The sequence below is a fragment of the Callorhinchus milii genome, unplaced genomic scaffold (genome assembly GCF_018977255.1).
Source record: "Callorhinchus milii isolate IMCB2004 unplaced genomic scaffold, IMCB_Cmil_1.0 Scaffold21, whole genome shotgun sequence".
NCBI classification, from domain to species: Eukaryota; Metazoa; Chordata; class Chondrichthyes; order Chimaeriformes; family Callorhinchidae; genus Callorhinchus; species Callorhinchus milii.
In genome coordinates this window covers 9650566-9673508 of record NW_024704762.1, presented here as the reverse complement: position 1 = coordinate 9673508, position 22943 = coordinate 9650566, and the positions used below count along the sequence as shown (strand labels likewise).

The 22943-nt window shown below is 52.3% G+C and overlaps 1 protein-coding gene across 2 annotated transcripts; it reads left to right on the top strand.

Moving 5' to 3' along the window:
* Positions 1-654: 654 nt before the first annotated feature.
* LOC103182103 (transducin-like enhancer protein 1) lies at positions 655-22127 on the top strand. Of its 2 annotated transcripts, XM_042342730.1 has the most exons (19): positions 655-778; positions 4617-4680; positions 5109-5153; positions 9120-9182; positions 9716-9820; positions 11155-11356; positions 11957-11973; positions 14217-14321; positions 14603-14656; positions 15826-15978; positions 16585-16711; positions 17398-17573; positions 17813-17880; positions 18221-18470; positions 18640-18887; positions 19311-19458; positions 19819-19969; positions 20532-20608; positions 21184-22127. In XM_042342730.1, the coding sequence occupies exons 2-19, from the start codon at positions 4624-4626 to the stop codon at positions 21289-21291; spliced, it is 2154 nt and encodes a 717-aa protein (XP_042198664.1). In that variant the 5' UTR covers positions 655-778; positions 4617-4623; the 3' UTR covers positions 21292-22127. The 2 variants fall into 2 exon arrangements, with proteins under 2 accessions (XP_042198664.1, XP_042198665.1); XM_042342731.1 differs by lacking the exon at positions 9716-9820.
* The last annotated feature ends 816 nt before the right edge of the window (positions 22128-22943 follow it).

Sequence of the window (22943 nt, the reverse complement as noted above, 5' to 3'; positions counted from 1 at the left end):
CACGCACTCACACACACACTCACACACACATACACACGCACTCACTCACGCACGCGCACTCACACACGCACTCATGCACTCACACACACACTCACACACGCACACACACTCACACACGCACACACATGCACTCACACACGCACTCACTGAGCGCAGGAGGTCGAAGCATTCAGGGCAGCAGCGAGTGAGCGTCTCTGAATGAATTGAAGCGGGTGATGTGATGCACTGTGTTCCTGCCGCAGCCGCGCCAGGTTTGTCTGGTTCAACCCAAACACACTGCGGGAGGGGCTGGGGGCAGATTTATATATACACATATATATATATATTTTGCCACATCTGGAGGGTGAGGGGTAAGCTGCGGCGGTTTGTTTTTATGTATTGATTGGCTGCCAAACCCCTTTTTTTAAAAAAATATACTGATTACGATTCAACCGCCACTAACGACGACAACGACAACTTGCATTTACGCAGCGCCCCCTCGCGCAGGGCACGGTCCCAGACACCGAGCCTGGCGGTGGGGGGGAGGTGACCGTAGGCACGGTTGAAAGGGAAGGGTCTTCAGGCACGACTTGGAAGATGGGGAAGGAAGGGACAAGGCTGAGACAGAGATGGAGGGAGAGTGTTCCAGACCGTAATCCAATCAAATCTTGTCCTCCTTTCCCCAGGTGCCGCAGTCCGCCACTCCCTCCGCTGCGTCTCAGCCGGTGAAGCTCACCTTCCCGGAGACTCTGGATCGGATTAAGGAAGAATTCCAGTTTCTCCAGGCACAATATCACAGGTAACAGGGGCCCCACACATGCGTGTCACGTGTGTCAGCCTGGCTCAGGGGCTATTCGAAAAGAGAGTTGGAGTTTCTCTCTCTTTCTCTCTCACCATCCCCTCCCTACCTCCCTCTCTACGCACCGGGACCGAGGAGCGCTAACCGAGTTCGGGGTCTGAGGGATTTGCTTTTGGTGATGGGTCTGAAGGGTAAAGGCAGGAGATGGGCGGCTTTCCCGCACTACCCGCTGTCTGCCAGCGGAGGGCGATGGAGTTCCTTTGATGTCCTTGGAAGCCATTCATTTGGCCTCCCCGTTGGCCCCGGGTACAGAGGGCTGAGCTGGCGTTAGACCCTGAGCCACCGAGTGTGAAGGGTCCGGTGTGACCCTCTGCCTCGCTGAGTTACCTGGTGTCAAAGCCGCAGCTGTAACACTGAAATTGGTTTTCGCTGGAAAGGGAATGGCAGTTGGGTTTGGGGGGTAGGGGGGGTGGGGGGTGCGGTGGGGAGGGGATGGGGGAGAGGGGGAAATCGGGTCTGTTTCTGTGCCTGCGAGCGGTGCAGTTTAACCCACTCCCAAGCACCCCCCCCCCCCCCATAAACCCCCCATCGCTGCTCCTGCTGCTATTTCTCTTGAGAAGGTCAGAAGGTTGTAGGTTCAAGCGTGAAGTTCGGGGTTAGGGTCTGGGCTCACAGTCTAAACTGAGGCTCCAGTTTGGCGGAGTGGGGTAGGGGTGGGGGGGGTTTGGGGGAGTGCTACACTGTGAGAGATATCATCCTTGGAGTTGAGATTCTGTTAGAGATTCCGTGGAGACCAATAGACTGTAACGTCTATTGCGTATTTTATGGCCGAAATGCAGCAGCCAATTGCGCACAGCAATGTGAGTGTTATAATTTATTTACTTATTTATTTATTGAAGGGATCAGTATCCCCGGAAACTGATTTAATGACCGTGTTTGGGACACAGAGAGAGAGAGAGAAGTCTGGGACATTGCCGCTGCCAGAACTCAGGCAGATTATTTTAAACAAGCGCTGTGCCCTTTGCTATGTTAATCGATTCGACTGAACCCGTACGTGTGTGGTTCATCCGAATGACTTTGGGGTGCAGTGTTCACACACTTGAGATCAAACCCCAGCTCCCACATCCGCGTGTTATTGCTGAGCACGACACAGCCCAGTGACGTGGGCGAGATCAGAACATCATTAGCATATAATTAGTGCAGCTCAGGAAGGAGTTTTATAATTTAATGGTTTGATGTGCATTAATTTGTCGGGCTGTAAACATGTCGCATATCACACTCAATTAAAGCTCCTCTATTTAACGTCAACTGGCAGGGCTCAGTGTCAACAGTTTGAAATATTACAGCGGTGTGTGTGTGTGTGTGTATGTGTGCGTGAGTCTGTGCATGTATGCACACATGTGAGTGTGTGCTTGTGCGTGTGTGTGTGGCGCTGAGGATGATGGTCATAATATGCAGCGCTTTTCACGTCGGGAGGACGTCGGGAAAGCTCGCAAAGCACTTCCCAAGATTTCACTGTAAAGCGTAGTAACTGTGTGTTTCTTGGGCAAACTCAGCAGCCGGTTTGCGCACAGCGACGTTCTCCGCCAACAGCTTGGAGTGAATGATCGATTTTTTTTTATATAGCGGAGGGAGCAATTAATGTTCCCAATAAAATACTGACGGGTGAAACACATCTGTTGACTCTCTCTACATGTTGTTTCCCCTTCCCACCCCCCCCCCCTCCCCCCCCCTACCCCATAAAAGCAACCATTTTGCCAAGAGCTAGCGAGCGAGTGCTGACCTGCAGGTGTTAATGCGATTGAACGGGAGCGCTGTCATTTTGTGTGTCCGCGTCTCCTGTTAAAATTGATTCCAGTGAGCAATTTGCAGCCAAGTCGTTGAGCTGGATGATTGCATCAAAATGGCTTTAAAACCATTCCTGTGGCTTTTTTTTCTCTCTCTCTCTCTCTCTCTCTCTCTCTCTCTCCTCTCTTAATACTGTTAAGGAGCATGAATAAAACATCCTCGGTTGTCATCCGCGGGGCTGTGTAATTGCTGAAGTACTGCTGGTTGGGTTGCTGGAGTGACCTTGAGCAAAGCAGTAACGTTCCCTGTCTCCGAGCTCTGTGTCCTGCATGCGACGGTTGTCTCATTATACAGTGTATAATTGGGCTTCAGTATTGCCTATTCACACGCTTTGACTGAGGCAATGTGTGTCGCCCTGTACCCTCCACTCTCTGTGATGGTAATTATCTGCCGCTGTTGATTGCTGGAGTCATCGCCGTTCCTTTCTTTGTTTAACCTGCAATGTCCGTGTCGGTGATGACATTGAACCTTCCTATCACTTCCCCCTCCCCACCCCCCCCCCCCACTTTTTTTTTAAACATCTCTCTCTTTCCCCCCCACCCCACACCTCCCTTTCCAGAAAAGGCCTGTCCTGTAGAACCTGCCCCTTGCCCTGGGTGTCGATGTGGATGGGCGTGAATTAATCACACTCTGCAACAAGGTGGTGGAGACTTTCCAATGTGTTAATTCACTGCTGGTGACAGCCCGGCCCGGCCCGGCCCGGCCCGGCTCCTCAGCAGGACTCGGAAGGGCAGAGAGACCAGTCACTAGGGGCAGGGAATCATCCCACTCAGCTCCTGTTAACTAACCCCGCCGGCCAAAGCTCCAACGGGTAGGGTGGTCCTCGCTGGACAAGCAGCGGGAAAGCTTGCCAGACAGTGCTATCAATGGCAAGCTGTGCGGTATTGGCTGGTTAGACTCCAGCAGTTACCCCCATCGCGCACTCTGGGCTCCCCTCCACCCCCCCACCCACCAAGCCTTTGCCAACCTGTGCCTAATACTTGCCGGAATTAGGTGACCAGGATGTGTCCCTCCAGAGAAAGAGAGGAGAGAGCGAGAGAGAGAGAGAGAGCGCACATGCCATTCCAATATTCTAGGTGGGTGTAGGTGGGCTGTGTGGAATTCTCAGCTTGGTTTGGAGCCTGTTAATTTTTTGATCTAATACTTGTTAATTTTGCTGTTAATTATGGTGTCATTATTCAGGAACCCGGCCTGTGATAAATGGAGACCAATTGCCTGGGGTGCTCCTGTCTCAGTAAAGCGTTGCCAACAGCGGATTTGTTACTGTCACAAACTGCCTCAGCTTAACCAGCTCTTCCGTACAATCTCATTAACCTTCAGACCCCAACCGGGGGGATGGATAGCGGGGGACAGAACAGCGCTTATTGAAGTCAAATGTCTTTTTGCTGTTTATCGGAGATTTTTTTTCTTAAGAGTGAGAGGTGTAATACGTACATGAGGTGTGTGTGTGTGTGTGAGAGGGGGGGGGAAGGTGTGTGTCTGTGGGAGGGGACGCATTAAGATTTTCGTGTGGGAGGGGGAGATTTGTGGGCGCGTGTGTGTGTGTGAGAGGTGGGAGGGAGGTCTGTGTGTATCTGGGAGGAGTGGGGGGAGAGATTTTTGTGTGGGTGGGTGAGCGTGGTGGTGGTGGTGGTGGTGGCGGCGGTGGCGGTGGGGGGCAGTGTGTGGGTATTTGGCAGGGGAGAGATTTGTGTGCAAGTGTCTGTGTGAGGGGGTAAGAGTTGTGGGTGTGTGTGAGTGTGTGTGATGGTGCCTGGTTACTGGAAGGTGATATTGTGACATTCATGTATATGTTCCCTGTGTACTGACTGTACGCCCTATGGTGTATTGTATTATCCGTGGTTGTTGCCCGAGGGGTGAGTTTTAGTGGGATGTTGTTCTGCCACCTCTCCCACCCCACCTCCCACCGCCCCCCCAATTTTTTTAAATGTTTTTCTAACGTTCCTTTTCTATTAAACCTAACCTCCGTGTGTTTTTTTTTCTTTTTCAGCCTTAAAATGGAGTGTGAGAAGCTGGCCAGTGAAAAGACTGAGATGCAACGACACTATGTGATGGTGAGTCCGAGGAGCAACCAAACAGTGACTAATATTGGGGTTCAGCATGTCCTTGCCCCCTCCTCCACCCCGGTTGGCTGCCACGTTGGCCCACAACAATATACACAGTCACTACACTTTACAGTGTATCCTGGGAAGCGCTTTGAGAGGTCGCAGCGACGTAATAAGGCGCTGTATCAAATGCAAGAATTATTATTGCTTAACTCGCAGTCTGACCCCAGAACAAAATCCCAATACTTTGTGATATCATTTCCCATTGATCCCAATGAGCAACAACTTGCATTTATGTAGTGCTCTCGCGCAGCCTGACCTCTCACAGCGTCTGCGAGTGAGTCACGATGCTTTTCTCTTGTTGTTTTAATTCTCTTTGCCTCAGATTTTATTTCCAAACGCTCTCCTGACGAGTGCATTTTCTTGTTTTGTTCCAGTATTACGAGATGTCGTACGGCTTAAACTTGGAAATGCATAAGCAAGTAAGTACAAGAGGGAATGGGGCGGTGGGGGGGTGGCTGGGGGGTGTTGATGAGGTTTAATGAGTGGAAATATACAGAGCGGAGCGGTTTTGTGGGGGGGAGTGGGGGGGAGAAGAGGGGAAGATGACTGAAAGGACAAAAAGAGAGACCTTGCGGTGGCTTTGAAATTGAGGTGGGGGAGGAAGGAGTCGGATGGCGGGGGCGGAATGGCTGAAAACTTCATGGAAAAAAAAATACAGGCGTTCAGAATTGTTCACGTGTGAGCGACGGTCAGGATGGTGGAAGGCGAACTGGTTGGACCTTTGGTCTTCTGTGGTCGACCAAATTCTCATGTTCTTGTGTAAAGTCAAATTTGGCAAATGCTGTACGTTCCGAAATGCTACAGATTAGAAACAGGAGGGGGTGTGTGCGTGTGTGTGTGCGCGCACGTGTGTGTGTGTGTGTGTGTGTGTGGTGGGGGGAATTCTCCCTGTTGTTATGTCGTGAAATGGGACAGTTGTTTAATGGAATGGGAGAGGGAGAGACAGATGGGGGGAGAGAGAGAGCGAGAGAGAGAACATTGACACCAGCTCCCACTCTGGGATCCCTTCTCTCGGCAAAAAAAAAATCTGCTTTCAAATCTTGTAAATTTGGATGTTTTTAATCAATGGGGGGAAGAAGTGCTGCAGTAATTGGCGTGTCTCCTGGCCTGTGTCAGCGGGCTGGGTTGGCTTTCTACTTGATGGTGTGACTTATTATGCATGAGAAAGATGAAGCAATGACTCGCTCCAACTCATTTAAGGCCCATTATCGGGATTTCTGTCACAAATGGGGAATCGACTGCGTTTGGTGAGCGAGCTGACCCCCTGCGTCTCTTGGAACTGCTGTGTGCTTGTGCGGGTCTGCCTCTGTCTGTCTCTCTCTGTGTATGCGCCTCTGTGTGTGTGTGTGTGTGTGTGTGTCTTTATTTTTGAGTGTATGTGTGTGCATCTTCCTCTCTGTCTGTCTCTATCTTGTCTAAAATTATTGAGAAAAATGTGTGTGTGTCTGGTGTTAGTGTACCCAGGGGGACATGGGGTGGGGGGGAGTGGGGGGGGGGGGTGTGGTGGAGAGAGGATAAAGTGCTTCCTGTTTGTGTGGAATTGGATTTCCTACTCGCGCTGTTACAACTATTGATGGATCCAAAGTGTTGCCCAAACCCTAAGGGACGTAGCGGTCGATATCCGAACACTGCCTGGTGTCTGTGTGTCTATCTCTTTCTCTGGTCTCACTCTCTCTCTCTCTGACGTCTCAAAGCGCTTCCCAGAATATATCGTAAAGCGGATTGATCTGTGTGTTTTGTGAATGAAACGAGGCAGCCAATTGCGCACAGCAGCGTCCGTCCCCACAAGCGGTGGATTAAATGAAAGTTGTTGTTGTTGTCGTCGTCGTCCGGTCACCAAGTCGGTAGAGAGAGAGAGAGAGAGAGAGTGAGAGCGCGAGGAAGGAGGCTGTGTAGGATCCTTTAACTTATACGAGTTTTCTAATTCGTACACTTAGTGTTTGGCTTTAATAAATAATGATTTGAATAATTGATGCGCACAAGTCTTAATAAGAGGAATGGTTGTCGGAACTAGCAGGGCGTGTGATGAATTTGAAGTGTCCCCCACTGTTCGACAGATCCCACCGCAAACTGTTAGAGCTTCAGCTGGAGGCTGGCAGCCATTTCACCCCACATTCGGAGCAGGTTAAATAAAATTTTAATTACAAATGTACTGAAGTGGAATTTTTTATATATATATATATATATATAAAAAATATATTAAATCTTTGCTTATTCTCTTTGGAATGGGTTAATAATAATAATCATATTATTAATAATAATCCTTACATTTGATAAAGCGCCTTATCAGGTTGTTGAGACGTCTCAAAGCGCAGAGTCTCCTGTAAAGTGGATTGACAGTGTTTTGTGGGCGAAACCCGGCAGCCAATTGATTGATTAATTGATTAGTTAACATTAATAAATGGATGTCATTATTCTTTTGTGTGTGGGTGGCGATGGGTGGAGAGGGGTACAGTGCAGAGCTGGATTCAGTCCAGTACTTTGGGGGATGGTGACAACATGGTTCTTTGGGTGAGACGTTCAGGTGTACATTAAGGATCCATGCGATGCTTCAGGAAGAGAAGGGAGTTCCTCCCGGTGTCCTGACCAACGCTGTTGCAGATAAATTAGTCGCTCACTTTATGGCTGTTTGCACGCAGGCACATCCAACACATTGCTGTTGTGTTCGTGTCCAAACATATACCCAAGTCATAAGGGCAGCTATTCCCTGGGAAACGCTTTGAAACGTTTGGACGTTATCGGTGCTGTATCAAATGCAAGGATGACTGTTATTTTTCCTGTGTGTGTGCGTTTGGGGGGTGTGGGTGTGTGGGGGCCGCGGTGGGTGGGTGGGGGTGTGGGTGCAGGTGTGGGAGGGGGGTATTGAAGAGGCAGATGTTTTCTTTGGAAAGAATGAGCACTTTACACCAGCAACAAGTTGCATTTTTGGTGGTGGTGTTATTGGGTTGGGGAGTGCAGGGACTCTGATTGGTGGATGGAGAGTGGTGGGGGTGCTGTGGGTGTGGGGGGGGGGGGATTGTGGCTGTGTGATGGGGTCTAGATTCCCAGTTCTGTTGATTTTAGATGAGTGATATCCTCTTGGGGTGGGGGTTGGGGGAGAGAGTTTCTTCCCTTACAAAATAGGGAAACGAAATGATGATAAAACATGCATTCCTCACCCTCTCGCGCTCTCTCTCTCTCTCTCTCTCTCTCTCCTCCCCTGTCTCTCACTGTCTCTCTCTCTCTCTCTCTCTCCTACTCGGAGGGTTTAAGGTGCCACCAAACCATTTAACTCGCTGCCTGACACCGTGTATAAGAGAGACGAATCAGCTAGCAAATAATCCATTTGTGATATGCTGGAGAATTTTTGATTTCCCATGGCGAACGCAAATAGCCTGTAAATGATTTATTAATGAGCGTAAGTGCAGCAGGAACCGCAGCCCCAAAGTGCTGCCGCCCGCCTTACACAGGACAAACGTGGAAGATCTATCATCGTCTCTCCTGGGGGACTTTAAATAACACCTTGTTAAATGCTGGCGGCTCCCGAATTATCTCTCCAGCCAGTGAGCGAGAGAGCCAGTTAGCGAGCCCTCTAGTTTGCCCTGCCTCCCACTGGCTTTGTGGCAGCTTTAACCCTTCCCCGCCCGCCTGGCCCCTGCTTGGGTTTGGGACGTGACTGGGGCAGATTTAGAACACAAGGATTTTCTCGGGGTGGGGGGGAAGAAGACTTAAGGCCCATCTAGTTCACCTTCCACCATCCTGGCAGTCATTTGCACATGTTGTGTCCCAAACTATAGACTGTACTGTATCCTGCTTGGCTTCCTTTAACTCCTGCCTCTCACGGGCTTTCCACTGTCTTCCGTGTGGCGGTGGGGGTGGTGTGAAGGGGGGTGTGGGGGAACAGATTGTGGTTGTGTTGCGTGGCTGGCGTGCCCAATTAATCAGGCTGCAGATTAATGATCCGCTCTCTGTTGTGCTTTAATAACGCCGGAAACAGGGCATAATGAAGTCTCCCGGGCCCACCAGCCATTTGGCCTGTCCGTCCGTTTGCTGCTGTTTCCTTCGTTCCAGCTTCGCACAGAGAGGCAGCGACAATAATCACTGACGAGCATTAGTTAGTTAGTCGGTCGGTTGGTTGGTTGGTTGGTCGGTCGGTCGGTCACTGGGTGTCTGGTGGATATATGTTTGTTAGGTCGGGGTATCAAGGCATACAGAGCAATGGCAGGTAAATGAACTTGAGATACAGGTCAGTCATGATCTAATAGAATGGCGGTACAGGCTCGAGGGGCTGAATGGCCTCCTCCTGTTCCCATGTTCCCATATGGACAGTCAGTGGGAAGCTCACACAAAGCTTCTGAGTGTCTCTTGTGTTTCTTTTCAACAATTTTCTGTTCTCTCCACTGCAGACTGAGATAGCCAAAAGGCTCAATGTCATCTGTGCCCAACTGCTGCCTTATTTATCGCAAGAGGTGAGTGTTGTTTCGTCTTCCGCACAGGATTAATTTTTATTTTAGACGTAAACCTTTTTTTCTCTTTAGCCCTCTTGTCTCTGCCTCTCTTCTCTCTCTCTCTCTCTCTCTCTTTTGCCCCCCTGGAGTTGGGTTATTATCAGGCCTCAGTCGAGAACTCTGCTTCGAATTCCCGCTGACTTGGAAGTAAATTGCGACTGAGTTCCTGTGGGCTGACGGGACATAATCTCAGTTACCTTTCCCCCCACAGCCCCCTCGCCCCCACTCGAACCCCACGGCCCCCCTCCTCTCCGCATCCTTGCCATTTGCACAAATGATTCTTTGTTTTTTTTTAAAAATCCGTCAAAACACCAGCAGCAATCCGACCCTTTTAGGTTTGGAGCTGATGAAATGCGAGAACTTTCTTTCTCTCTTTTCTCCGTTTCTCCCCCACCCTCTCTCTCTCTCTCTCTCTCTCTCTCCCTCTCTCTCGTGTCCACCCTCCCCTTGCTGTGACCTCTGTGTGGTTGAGACCTTTGGTGTCTGTTCTCCAGCACCAGCAGCAGGTGATCCAGACCATCGAACGAGCCAAACAGGTGACGATGGGGGAGCTGAACGCAGCCATCGGCGTGCGGGGGCTTCCCATCCTGCCTCCACCGGTACGTACCCTCCTCGCTATTTATGGGGTGGGGGGGGCAGCGGCTGAGGGGCCATGTGCCCACCCACTCTGTTCTGTGGGTTCACAGTCATCTTGGCACAGCTCATGCCTCTCCCCCCACCCCCCACCCCCCTATTGGGGAGCGCCGTTGAGATGGATGTTTATTTGGGGTGAAAGGTGCTGTATTACTGTATTACTGCAGTGTCATCGTGTTAAGGAGCGAGACTTCCTGTCACTGAGATTTACTTTGTTGTCCCATTCCCAGTATTCCTGCATTGTGGAGTCTCCCATTTGAACGCCCTCCAGTGCTTCCCAACAGCTGATGGATGTGTAGAGCAGTGAATCCCTTGGTAGTGCTCTCATGGGCAGTATGCGAGCGAGCGAGCGAGTGAAACATTTGGCTCTCAGTCTCAGGCTCCTGGTGAGCGATTTAGTTGAAAATATAGCCAATGAATCTGGGAGCGTTTTTTTTTTCCGACAGAGAGTCAGTCGGTGGCAATGCTGCCCACTGCGAGAGAAAGAGAAGCAGAATGAAAGAGAGAGAGAGAGAGAGAAAGAAAGAGAGAGAGAGAGAGACACACACACACACAGTCGGTGCTAATTGGACTTGGCTTTGCGATTGGCAATCAATCCCCTTCTAAACTGAAATGTGCAAATGTGGAGTTCAGGGAAACGACAGCCTGTGAGTGTTTCCCCCCACTGGACCCAGATGTGAGAGAGAGAAGGAGAGAGAGAGAGAGAGTGAGCGAGCTTTGCGGTGGAGTTGTTGTGCTGAGGGCTTTACTATCTTACTTTGTGGAGAGCTGCCAACGCTGGGGATGGAAAGGGCTGTCTCTTGTGAACGGCTTTGAAGGCGAAGTGTTGTGGCAATTGGTTGGAGACCTCGGCTCTCAACCCACATTCCCTTCCTTCTCCTCTGCCGGTTTCCTCTCCCCTTTCAGCACAGCGTTGCCAATGTCTTTTTTTCTTTCTATTCTCCTTTTTTTCTCTCTCTCTCTCTCTCTCACTTTATCTCTCTCTCTCTCTCTCTCTCCCTCCCTCTCGCTCTCTCCTTATTTTTATCTCTCTAACACAACTCTTATTTACGTAGCTCCCTTCACGTGCGGAGGACGCCTCAAGTTAATCGAAGCAGATTGTGCGAGCTCTCTGCTCTGTCCCGTTCTCCTGCGTTTCCTTACCTTACCTTCCCCCCACCCCAGCACTTGCACACTCGCGTGCACGCGCACACTTGCACTCGCACGCACGCGCACACTCGCACGCGCACAGCCATTATGAGGTGCGCGCAGAACCCTAATTCTAACGAGTCTTATATTTTTCTCTCCTGTTTGGGAACAGCATCACTTCCAACCCCAGCACCTCACCCACCACACGTCACCGTTCCCCCTCGCTCTCCACCCCTCCGGCCTGCAGATCCCCGGGATGTCCTCCATCGGGGCCGGCTCGGGGCTCCTCGCCCTCTCCAACGCCCTGGCCGCTCACCCCCCTTTTGCCTTGAAGGAAGACAAGAACCATCAAGATCTACTGGAGCATCACCGAGGTGAGGGACATCCCAGCAGCCCATCCCCCAACGTCCTAGCCCGACCCCCAACGTCCTAGCCCGACCCCCAACCTCCTAACCTTCTTGCCAGACCAATGAAACCCACTTTTTTTAAGGCAGAAATGTGACTGTCTAATAAAAACCTTTGTAGAAATGTGACTGGAGGTTGACTGGGTGGGGGGGCTGGGGGGGGATAGAGTGGTGGACAGTGTCTTCCCCCCCCACCCCCAGTACCCACCTCCCTCTCCCCGGATCCTCCTCCCATCAACTGATCGTGTGTTGTCTCGTCTTGAAGACGGCAAATTTGCTAAAATAACATTCCCACGTGGGGGAATGGGAGGCGTTGGGATGAATGCAAACATGCCGAGTCTTTGGAACAGAATCTCCTAGTATTATTATTATTATTCATATTAATAATAATTATCTTTGCATGTAATATACCGTATCACGTGTGAAAGACGTCTCGAAGCGCTTCACAGGATTCGCTGTAAAGCGTAGTGACTGTGCTTTGTCAGCTGGCGTGTTATTAAAAATCTGTGGCCTAATTGTTGTTCGTTCTTGTTTTTTTCCTCGTGGGGGGGTCACTGACGCTGGAAGCAGATCGAGAGCAAAGCACGGTGAGTAGTCGCATTTTGGCTCTTGTATGTTGTGAAATGAAATCAAGTCTATGAACGAGTGAATGAATGAACGACTGAGCTGTGTAAGGCACACAGGGCCTCTCTTGTTCTCTGGTCTGAAGGGCATGCCACTGTCGGTGACCCATCGAGTGGGAATAAATAGACTATCTCTAAACGTGCAACGTGGAAATCGCTGTGATCTGGTTTGACTGATGCGTTTTGAGTTGGGGCTATGATTCTGCTTCTTTCACAACCTTTCCCGGTGCTCTGTGCCTCTTGTTGGTTAAAGGGATCAGTCGTCTTAAATCACGACTTAAACTAATATATCACCCTTTCATTTGATGCGGCGCCTTATCACGTCGTCAAGACGTCTGGAAGCGCACCATAGGATTATACTGCAAAGTGTATTTTGTGGGCGAAACACAGCAGCCAATTGCGCACAGCAGCGTCCCCGCAAACAGCCGTGGACTGAGTGACCTAATTATTATTATCATCAAATCCGATGAACGTCTTATTATTAAAATGGTGCCTGAGTGTAGTGGACTGACCTGGATTATGTTTGTGAGCAAAATTTGATGTGAGCCATGTGGAAACAGCAACAACAACTTGCATTTACGAAGTGTCCCCGTCCGGGGGAATAAAATCTCGGGAGGATATCACAGCAACGCGAATGCTTTGGGGGAGGGAGAGAGAGAGAGAGAGTGGTGGTGGGGAGTGGGGGGGAGTTGCAAATCTCTTATTCGTTGCTTTCCGTTAACGGACGCTGTGTGTGTGTGTGCGTGTTTGTGTGTGTGTGTTTGTGTGTCTCTTTGCCCGCGGGGAATGTGTTGACAGAGATGTAGTACATCTGTCACGCTTGCTTGCCTTGCTTATTAATAATTAGCTGCCTCGGTGTACACACTGATCACGCAACCAGGAAAGAGGGAGACGGGAATCTACCGCTGTTCAGGCATTTAGCTTCGTGTCGTTAAACCGTGGCTTGGCCGAGAATTTAACCCCTTTCTTGCCGGCACGTGGGAGGTTTGCGTAAGGGCGGTGCTTTAGCCCTTTTGATCTCATTGACCAGTCACTGAGGGATTGGGGGTGGTGGGGTGGGGGGGGGGCAGGGAATCCTCCCACTCAGCTCTTGTTAGCCCCGCAAAGCCAAAGCCCTAATGGGTAGGGTGGTCCTGGCTGGACGAGCCGCGGGAAAGCTTGCACAATGTCCCACAATGAGAATCACGCAGCCTTACAGCTCAGAAGGAGGCGATTCAGCCCAGGCCCTCGTGCCCGTGCCGGCTCTTTGAAAGAGCTACCAAGTAGTCCCACTCCCCCGCTCTTACCCCATAGCCCACAGAATCATAGAATTTTAATAGCCACCGCAGCTTGAATGATTAATCTCCCCCTTTCTCCACCCCCCCCCCCCTCCACCTCCCCACACCCCTTCCCCCCGGAGGCTCCAGTGCGGTATGGAACTGAGGCAACAATCCACTTAACATTTGCTGACTCAGTTCCCTCTTCCCACCGCACACATTTTCACCATTTAGACCTGTGGTGAGCATTGATGCGGTCTGGGGTCTGGTTGCATTGCACAGTCTCTGACAGTGGAGCTGTGTGGTCTGGCTTGGGTTACAGCAACACTAACAGGTTCCCCTTTAGCGAGAGGAGTCGGGACTCTTTCTGGTTGCCTCGTGTTCTCTCCTGAGATGATAATTGGACCGGGTCCCAGATCACCGTTCCCGTTCTATCGGTGGTGTTATTAATTTACTTCCTGTCTGGCTGCTTGATTTTCGGGCAGATGCAAAGGAACCAAAATACACCACCCACAAGAAAAAAAAGTGTTCCTGACAAACACGGGCATAACATAGCTGTTTAACTGCTCAGTTTATTGTCAGTGGCCCCTCACGTGGGGAGTAGCAGTGAGAGGGGAGAGCGTGTGTTTGGGTGGGGGTAGGGGAGGGGGAAGTATTTTTTTACACAGAAGATAAACTAACGACTGGAAGGGTGGGATGGGGGAAGAACTGGAAAGCCTCCACAAAAATACCTGGACACTGATGGGAAGATGGTCAGGATGTGGGGTGAGGAGGAAGATTCTCAAAGGGTGAGGTCCATTGGGGCAGAAGGGTCTTCACCCCGACTCCCTCCTTCCCTCCCTCTCGTGATCGTGTGATTAACGTCGATTTTATTTGGTTGCTTCTCGCCCTGTGCCTCGTGAGACTTTTATTTCAATCTAATTTTTTTTTTTCGCCCCTCGTCTCTCACAGAGCTCGCTGCACTCGTCCAACGGGGAAAAACCCCGGAACTCCGCGGATTATCCCAACCACCTCAAGAAGAAAAAGACGGAGGAGAGCGGCTCGGTGAACGACTACGTGAGTTTGAGTTTGGTTTGGTCTTTGTGGGGGTGTGTGTGGGTGTCTTAATGACCGCAGGGGTCTGACCATGTTCCCCAGTGAGTTGCCAATGGCTATACGTTAGACCTGAGGTCAGGAAGTGTTGCTTCCTGGAACGCTCAGCCCTGGACACCTGTGGAGTCGGGAAAATAATATTAATCCTTCCATTTGACCCAGCGCCTCAAAGCGCTTCACAGAACATGTCCCGAGATGTGTGTCCGTGCGGAAATTAACCTGAAATTCCTCGCCTTTGTTTACAGGAAAGCGATGATGACAAAAGCGATGACAACCTGGTGGTCGATGTCTCCAACGAGGTGAGCAAAGGCAATCGTTTATGTCTGGGTTAATTGTGTCAGCCGATCGCTCTATCACCACTGGGGGCTTGAACCCTGAACCTTCTGACCCACAGTGAATGCCCCAATTTCAGAGATCTCGCCTGATGCTCCAGGGCAGCACTGATTGACAATCTAATCAATCAATCAATCAATCAATCACCGCTGGGCTCAATGGTGCGGACGTTGTCGGGAGGAGGCTGGTTGGAAAGATTGTGTTGTGATTCTGAAGGATTGCAGGAGCCCTGAATAAATAAATGCCGCAGATTTGTTTTATAAGTAAATGCACAGATGTGTGTAGATCGCTCGCTTGCTCGCGCTTTCCCCTCTCTCTCTCTCTCTCTCTCTCTCTCTCCCCCCCTCCCCCCCCCCCTCATGATTCAGTGACCGGTTGATGATGGATGTGACCAGCAAAGCGAGCAGCTCATCAGTCACTTGGGGAGAGTGGGGGCTCCCGGGACACGACGGCTCAGTCTCACCGCCATCCATCATGGTGACGGGGTTCCTTGTGTCTGCACAGCCCTGAGAGAGCAGCCCAGCCCAACGCCTCCGCACACCCGCCCTCCCCTGCTGTCGACAGTCTCTCGCTGGCCTGACCTGACTGAGCTTTTTAACACTTCGCTTGTCCTCGTGACCAGGGTGGGTGGGGGGGCGGGGAGTTGGTGGGGGAGAAGAGTCGGGAGGGAGGGTGGGGGGGGTGGTTTGCCTTCTATAACAATAATCCTTGCATTCAAGGGGGAACATCTCCGAGCGCTAGTGATAGCAGTCAGTTTACATACAGAAAAAATACCCACTTTACAGTATTTTCACCCACAAAACACAGTCAATTCACAGTGTATCCTGTGAAGTGCTTTGAGACGTCTCGAAGATGGGATAAGGCACTGTGTCATACGTAAGGATTATTATACAGCAATGTCCATTCCCCCCACCTCCCAAAATTGCATTAAAACATGCGTGTCGAACCTTTGCCACCCCTCTCCCCCCCCGTCCCTGTAAGTTGGGTGGGGGGGGAGGGCGGTGAGAAACAGGCTAGAAGGGGTGAAAGGTTCCCTATCAGCTCCCAGGAAGCCACCACTGTGCGTGTTCATTTTTAACCATCTCTTGCCTTCTCTGGATTAACCTCTTACCCCCCAACTCCCCCCTCTGCACAGGAAGCCGCGTCACCCCACAGCAGCCCCTCCCAGTCGGCCGCGGAGAACGGGTTGGACAAGCTCCACGTGCGGAGGAAGAACCCACTCAACAGCCCCACTTCGCTGGTGTCCTCCAGCAGCACTCCGCCCCTGAAGGGCAAGGAACCCCCAGGGGTAAGCTCACCACAGCCACTCCCCCTGCACTTGTAATCAACAACTTGCACTTGCACAGCGCCCCCTCGCTCAGGGCAGAGTCCCAGAGCGCTTGACAACGGCGGAGCATGACCCCGAGCCGGTGGCCAGAGGGGGGAGGTGACCGTAGGTTGAAGGGGAAAGTCTTCGGGTATGACCTGAAGATGGAGAAGGAAGGGGCGAGGTGGAGGGAGGGATAGGGGAAGAGTGTTCCAGAGTTTCCGCAGTAGCGGAAATCGCGGCCCCCGTCGTTGGAACGGAGGGCACGAGGGACATGTGGGGAAGGCCAGTGCCCGTCGAGCAGAGGCAGCGGGTAGTGGGGTAGGGGGGGTAAGCAGGTCAGAGAGATAGGGAAGGGGCCAGGGCATGTGGCGGAGGTTGGGGTGGGGGGGGGGTCACGGCATGGATGTGGGGTTGGCAGGACAGTTGAGGGTCACTCAGGTTCTGGCCCGGCCGAGTGAGGTGTTGGGTGTATCGGTGGCTGGCGGCTGGCGTCAGCGCCCGCTGTGTGTGTGTATGTGCGTCCAGCGCTGACAGAGTCTCTATGCTAACTCTTGTTGTTGTTGTTGTTATGTTCCCTGTCTGCAGAGTGAGAAAGCCAGCACCCCCGGCCTGAAGTCCCCCCTCCCCAGCTCCCGCAGCGACCCCGCCACGCCCGGTAGCAGCGGCTCATCCCAGCTCGGCTCCAGCAAAGCCCCGTCCACAGACCCCCTCGGTAACCGCAGCCACAACATTACACGTTTACAGCACACACACTCACCCACCCACACACTCACCCACCCACACACACACTCACCCACCCACACACACTCACCCACCCCCACCCACCCACCCACCCACTCACCCACCCACTCACCCACCCACACACTCACCCACCCACCCACCCACCCCCCACACACTCACACACCCACACACACACTCACCCACACACACACTCACCCACCCACACACTCACCCACCCACACACACACACTCACCCACCCACACACACACTCACCCACTCACCCACCCACCCACACACACACACTCACCCACCCACACACACACTCACCCACTCACCCACCCACTCACCCACCCACACACTCACCACCCACCCACACACTCACCCACCCACACACTCACCCACACACACACACTCACCCACCCACACACACACTCACCCACCCACACACTCACCCACCCACTCACCCACCCACACACTCACCCACCCACCCACACACTCACCCACCCACACACTCACCCACCCACACACACACCCACCCACCGACACACACGCACACACCCACCCACACACTCACCCACCCACACTCACCCACCCACCCACACACACCTGCACACACACCCACACACTGTCTGTATCTCTCTCACTGACTGACCCACTCTCCCTCCCCTCGTCTCCAGCTCTAGGACTGAAGACCCCTCTGGCAGTGCAGGGCCCGTTCCCGGTGCCCTTCGGGATGGTCCACTCCTCCGTTAACGGAGGGATGGCGGGTGCGGGGGCGTACGCAGGATTACACTACGCCTCGGCCCAGCTCAACGGGGCCACCTCCGCAACCGCGTACGGTCGCTCCGGTGTGGTGAGTGTCTCTGCCCCCCCTCCTCTCTCTGTCCCCCCCTCCTGCTCGGGCTTTGTGCTTTAGGTTTCTTAACAAGTGGCTTCAGCCTTCAGCCCGGGCGTAAGGGTATTTCGAAACTCTGCGCAGACTTAACGAGGTCAGACGGGTGGAGACCAGAGGGATCGTCAGGTCTCTGGTGCCTGTTGTCAGATGTTCCTAACCATTCTCTCTCTCTCTCTCTCTCTCTCTCTCATTGTCAGTCCGGCTTCGAGTCCCATTCTCACAAACGGGCGTCAGGAGTTCCAGTCAGTCTGTCTGCAGGGAAACCGTAAGTGATGTGAAATAATTCACCTCCAGAATATCTCCCGTGTGTTTGTGTGTGTCTCTCTCACTTGCTTTGTGTGTGTGTGTCTCTCTCTCCTCTCTCTGTGTCTGTATCAGTGTGTGCCCGTGTGTGTATGTGTATCAGTGTGTGTTTCTGGCTGTGTGTGTGTGTGTGTCTCTCTCTCTCGCTGTGTGTGAGCAGCGTACTGTTGAGCTCGGGGATTTGGGAAGTGGCCGCCCGTGTCCTCTCCCACCGTCCTCTCGTGCGGTGACGACCAGATGAAACGTCAGCTTTACTGTACTGTAACCCGGCTTCTCTCTCTCTCTCCCTCTCCCCCCCTCAGCGCCTACTCGTTCCACGTTGGAGCCGACAGACAGATGCAGCCGGTGGCGTTCCCCACGGATGCGCTGAGCGGTCCCGGGATCCCACGTCACGCCCGGCAGCTCCACACCCTCCCGCACGGGGAGGTGGTCTGCGCTGTGGCCGTCAGTCACTTCACCAAACACGTCTACACGGGGGGGAAGGGCTGCGTCAAGGTTTGGGACATCAGTCAGCCTGGCAACCGCAGCCCAGTCTCCCAGCTCGACTGCCTGGTAAACAAACCACCGTTCTGTCCCTTTTATTTCCCCCCCCGCGAGGCGCTTTGAGATATCTTTCCTTTTTTTCCCCCCTCTACTCTTTTCTCTGTCTCTCTCTCTCTCTCTCTCTGTGTGTCTATCCCTCTTTCTCTCTCTTCATCTCACTCTCTCTCCCCCGCCCCAGAACCGAGACAATTATATCCGCACGTGTAAGCTGTTCCCCGACGGCCGGACCCTGATCGTGGGGGGGGAGGCCAGCACGCTGTCGATCTGGGACCTGGCGGCCCCCACCCTGAGGATCAAGGCCGAGCTGACCTCCTCGGCCCCCGCCTGCTACGCCCTGGCCATCAGCCCCGACGCCAAGGTCTGCTTCTCCTGCTGCAGCGACGGCAGTATCTTCGTTTGGGACTTGCACAACGAAACCCTGATCAGGCGAGTTGGCGATTCACAGCCTGAGCTTCTTTCTGTGTGCGAGCGGCAGGGAGGGAGGGAGGGAGATAGAGAGAGGGGGGGAGGGAGGGAGAGAGAGAGAGGGGGGGGGAGGGAGGGTTTGACGTAGAGAGCGCTGAACCGTGATGGAGCTTGACCCAGAGCCAGAGGGAGGGAGACCGTAAGCGCCGTCGAAGGGGAAGGTCTTCAGTCGTGATCTAAAAATGGGGAAGGAAGTGGGGAAAGGTGAAGGGGTTGAAGGAGAGCGTTCCAAAGCTTCGGTGGGGTGGGGAGGGGGGTCGTTAGTGGCTGAAATCACTGCAGGGTCTGTCTTGTTGTTGTGGGGCTCCTCTGTGGCAGAGAGGAGTTGTTGCACAGTTTGTGAGAGAAATGGTCTGGTTTCGACGCTTCTCCTCTGGATTGCAGGCAGTTCCAGGGACACTCGGACGGCGTCAGCTGCACAGACATCTCGAGCGACGGGACTCGGCTGTGGACAGGAGCCCTGGACAACACAGTCAGGTGCTGGGACCTGAGGGAAGGACGGCAGATGCATCAGCATGACTTTGCCTCACAGGTACACTGCGCCTGATTGACCACCGTCTGCAGTGCTCTTACAGCAACAGCCTCCTTCACACAGGGCAGCGTCACTGAGATACAACCGTGGCGGAGCTCGACACCGGGCCGGGGTGGGTGGGGGGGGTTGGGGAGGTGACTGGAATCGCGGTCGAAGGGGAAGATCTTCAGTCGTGATCTGAAAGAGGGGAATGAAGGAGTGGAGGGCAAGGCAGAGGGAGTGTGGGGGGAGGGGGTTATTCCAAAGCTTTGGGGCGTAGCGGCTGAAAGTGGGGCTGGTGGAGGGGACAAGGGACAAGCAGGAGGCCAGAGCGTGTGCGTCTCACTCTCTCTCTCTCTCTCTCTCTCTGTGTGTGGGCAGATATTTGCACTCGGCTGCTGCCCGACCGGGGGATGGCTGGCGGTCGGCACAGAGAGCAGCAACGTGGAGGTTCTGCACGTCAACAAACCCGACAAGTACCAGCTGCACCTGCACGAGAACTGCGTGCTGTCCCTCAAGTTCGCCTACTGCGGTAAGAACCCCAACTCCTTCCTCCCTCCGCGGATTCACAAGAGTTTGCCGGGCGAAAGGAGACCAGGGTCCCGTTTATTTTTGCCAGCGTAGAAGGAGGCCATTCGGCCCATCTTTGAAAGAGCCACCAGCTCGTCCCTCTCTTACCGTTTCCCCCTCACCCCCCCCCCACCCCACCCCGCCCCGCCCCATAGCCCTGCAGATGTTTCCTTTTCACTCATCACTTCCCCCTCATCACTTCCTCCTTCAACCTCCTTCAACGCGGAAAGCAGGAAGTAACCCGGCAGAGACCTCCTGGCCCGGAAGTCGGCGGTTCTTTTTCGCGCAGGACCGCACATGCTCAGTGAGACCGGCTATCGTGTCTCCCCCCACCCCTCACCCCACCCCCCACCAAAAAAAACCACCTGTGGTTGGCGACCACCACTGCGTTTTAACGGGGGCTTCACTGAATGATGGAGCCAAATCTCCCCTCTCTCTGGTAATGCAGTTGACAGTTTTATGTCTGGAGTCGCCCCCACTCCTGTTCGCTTGTGTTGACTGACGTGTAGACCATTGACTTGCAGGTAAATGGTTTATAAGCACTGGGAAGGATAACCTACTTAACGCGTGGAGGGTACCGTACGGAGCGAGTATATTCCAGGTAGGAAACAAAGGAGCTTTTGAACATAGAGATAAGTGGGATATCTCGGCCCGGATTCTGCTCTCTCTTTATTTACAACAATAATAATAATCCTTGTGCCTGATGTAGCGTCTTATCACGTCTTCGAGGCGTCTCAAAGCGCTTCTTACAGTAAAGCTCACATAAGTCGTACCAGTCGGGCCATTTGTTTAATATGACTTATGCAAAGTATGAGTTATGTCAAACTTGCATAGAAGGTAAACTCTTGAACGGGCAGATGTGAGACTTGGGCGATTATACAATTTATGCACATTTATGCGAGTTTTACTGTACTTTACTGTCTGTCACCCGCCATTTCCCCAGTGTGCTTTTACTCTTAATAAATTCCTTTATATAATAATAAACCTTACATTGGATATAGCGCCTTATCACATCATTGAGACGTCTCAAAGCGCTTCACAGGATTTACTGTAAAGCAAATTGACCCTATATTTTGTGGGCGAAACCCAGCAGCCATGTCCCACAAACAACGTTGGATTGAGTGACCGAATTATTAATTATTTATTAATTAATAATAAATCCCTTTCCTTTCCCAGTCCAAAGAATCGTCGTCAGTCTTGTGTTGTGACATCTCCACCGATGATCAATACGTGGTCACGGGCTCAGGGGACAAGAAAGCCACAGTCTACGAGGTGATTTACTGAGGGGATTCCGAGCGGAGGAGAAAAATGATGTACAGAACATGCTGCGAGAGAGAGAGAGAGAGAGAGAGAGAGCTGAGGCACGAACCTGGATCAATTCACCATTTAATCCAAGAAAGAAGTTGCATTTCCACTCGGTCCTCACTGGGCGACTGCTGGGGGTGACTGTGACTCGGATCCTGAAAGCTTTTACTTTAACAGAAGGGGATCTACGACAAGACAAGAGAAGGCCAAACAGGTCGCTGAAGGGGATTCTGAAGCATCGGCTCCCAAGACTGCCCACAACACTTTCATCTCCAGCTTCGGTGTAAAGGTTAGGGTAACAGCGCTGATGTCTTTGTGAATGGGTTTTATTGTGTTATTTTTTTTCAAGTTTTTTTTTGTATCCACACACGCACACGTTACGCTCATCTTTTCATTCCCTTTCCTGCTCACGTTTACATGTTTTCGTCTCTCCCCTAATCCACCTTTGGGATCGTTAACCGGGGGTTGTTGGGTGACGATTGGGGCATGACTGCCTTTTTTTTTAATTCTTAAAAGAAATGTCTTTATTGGAAACGTTAAATGGATCTGTCGTTTGTTTTCTTTTTTTTTAAAAAAAGCTGGCTCAGTCCAAACCTTATTTTTTCCTGAAAAAGAACGGCTATTTTCCGTCCGCTCCTTGAAATTGCTCGAAGCAGCGAGACTCTCATTTGCTCCTCCTGTCCTGTGTGCGAGAGGCTGTTTGCGGCTGTGATTTTTTAACGAGGATTTAATCCGTTTGCTTTTTGGCGGTGTCTTGACACACACTGAAAACCCATCACTGTTGCTTAAAAGAGTCTCCCAAACCAAACTGGGAATTCCATGCCTTCCACCCACCCACGGAGATAGATTGTTGGAATGGAATGCGCTCTCTCTCCCTCCCTCTCTCTTTCCCTGGAGGGACACATCCTGCTTACCTAATTCCGGAAAGTAATAGGCGCAGGTTGGCAAGAGACGAGGCTTGGGGTTGGTGGGGGAGCCCAGAGTGTGCATTAGTGTAACTGCTGGGAGTCTTTAACCGGCTAAAACCGCACAGCTTGCCATCGATATTACGGCCTGGCAAGGATTTAATTAATTGCCGTCGAGACTGAACAGTGAGATCAACAGCCCCGTTCCTTCCTGCCAAATCAATGGAGATGTCCGTCAAGGTGGTGGGTGGGGGGGGGGGGGGGAGATTGTCTTGTGGAACGAGAGGGTCGTTTAGGAGAACGGGGTGTAGATGGCGGTAGCTTGGTACTTGTTTCCGGTCACTGTGTGTGTGTGTGTGTGTTGCTATCTTTAATTTATTTCCTTTTTTTCCTTCTTGCATAAAGGCCCCCACCCCCCCATCTAAGGCCACATCGTGTGCATCAGAAAAGCCGGTAGTTTTAACACTCACAAGAGTTGTTTTGCTTGTTAATCTTTTCATTCTCCTTCGGCCCCCGCTGATCTCCTGGGTATGACTCTCTTTGTCCTCTGCCCCCCCCCCCCCACGGTGGCTTCTCAGAGCCCATGTTGTCCCTGAATCACAAGCCAGTTTCCTCCGCAATTGTCCTGCATCGGTTGCTCTTCCTTGGCCCAAGTCCAGGCTGTTCCCAGGCCAGTCAGTGGGAGACGGGAGCGAGCGGTTAGCACAGTGGGTATCTCTTGTCAAG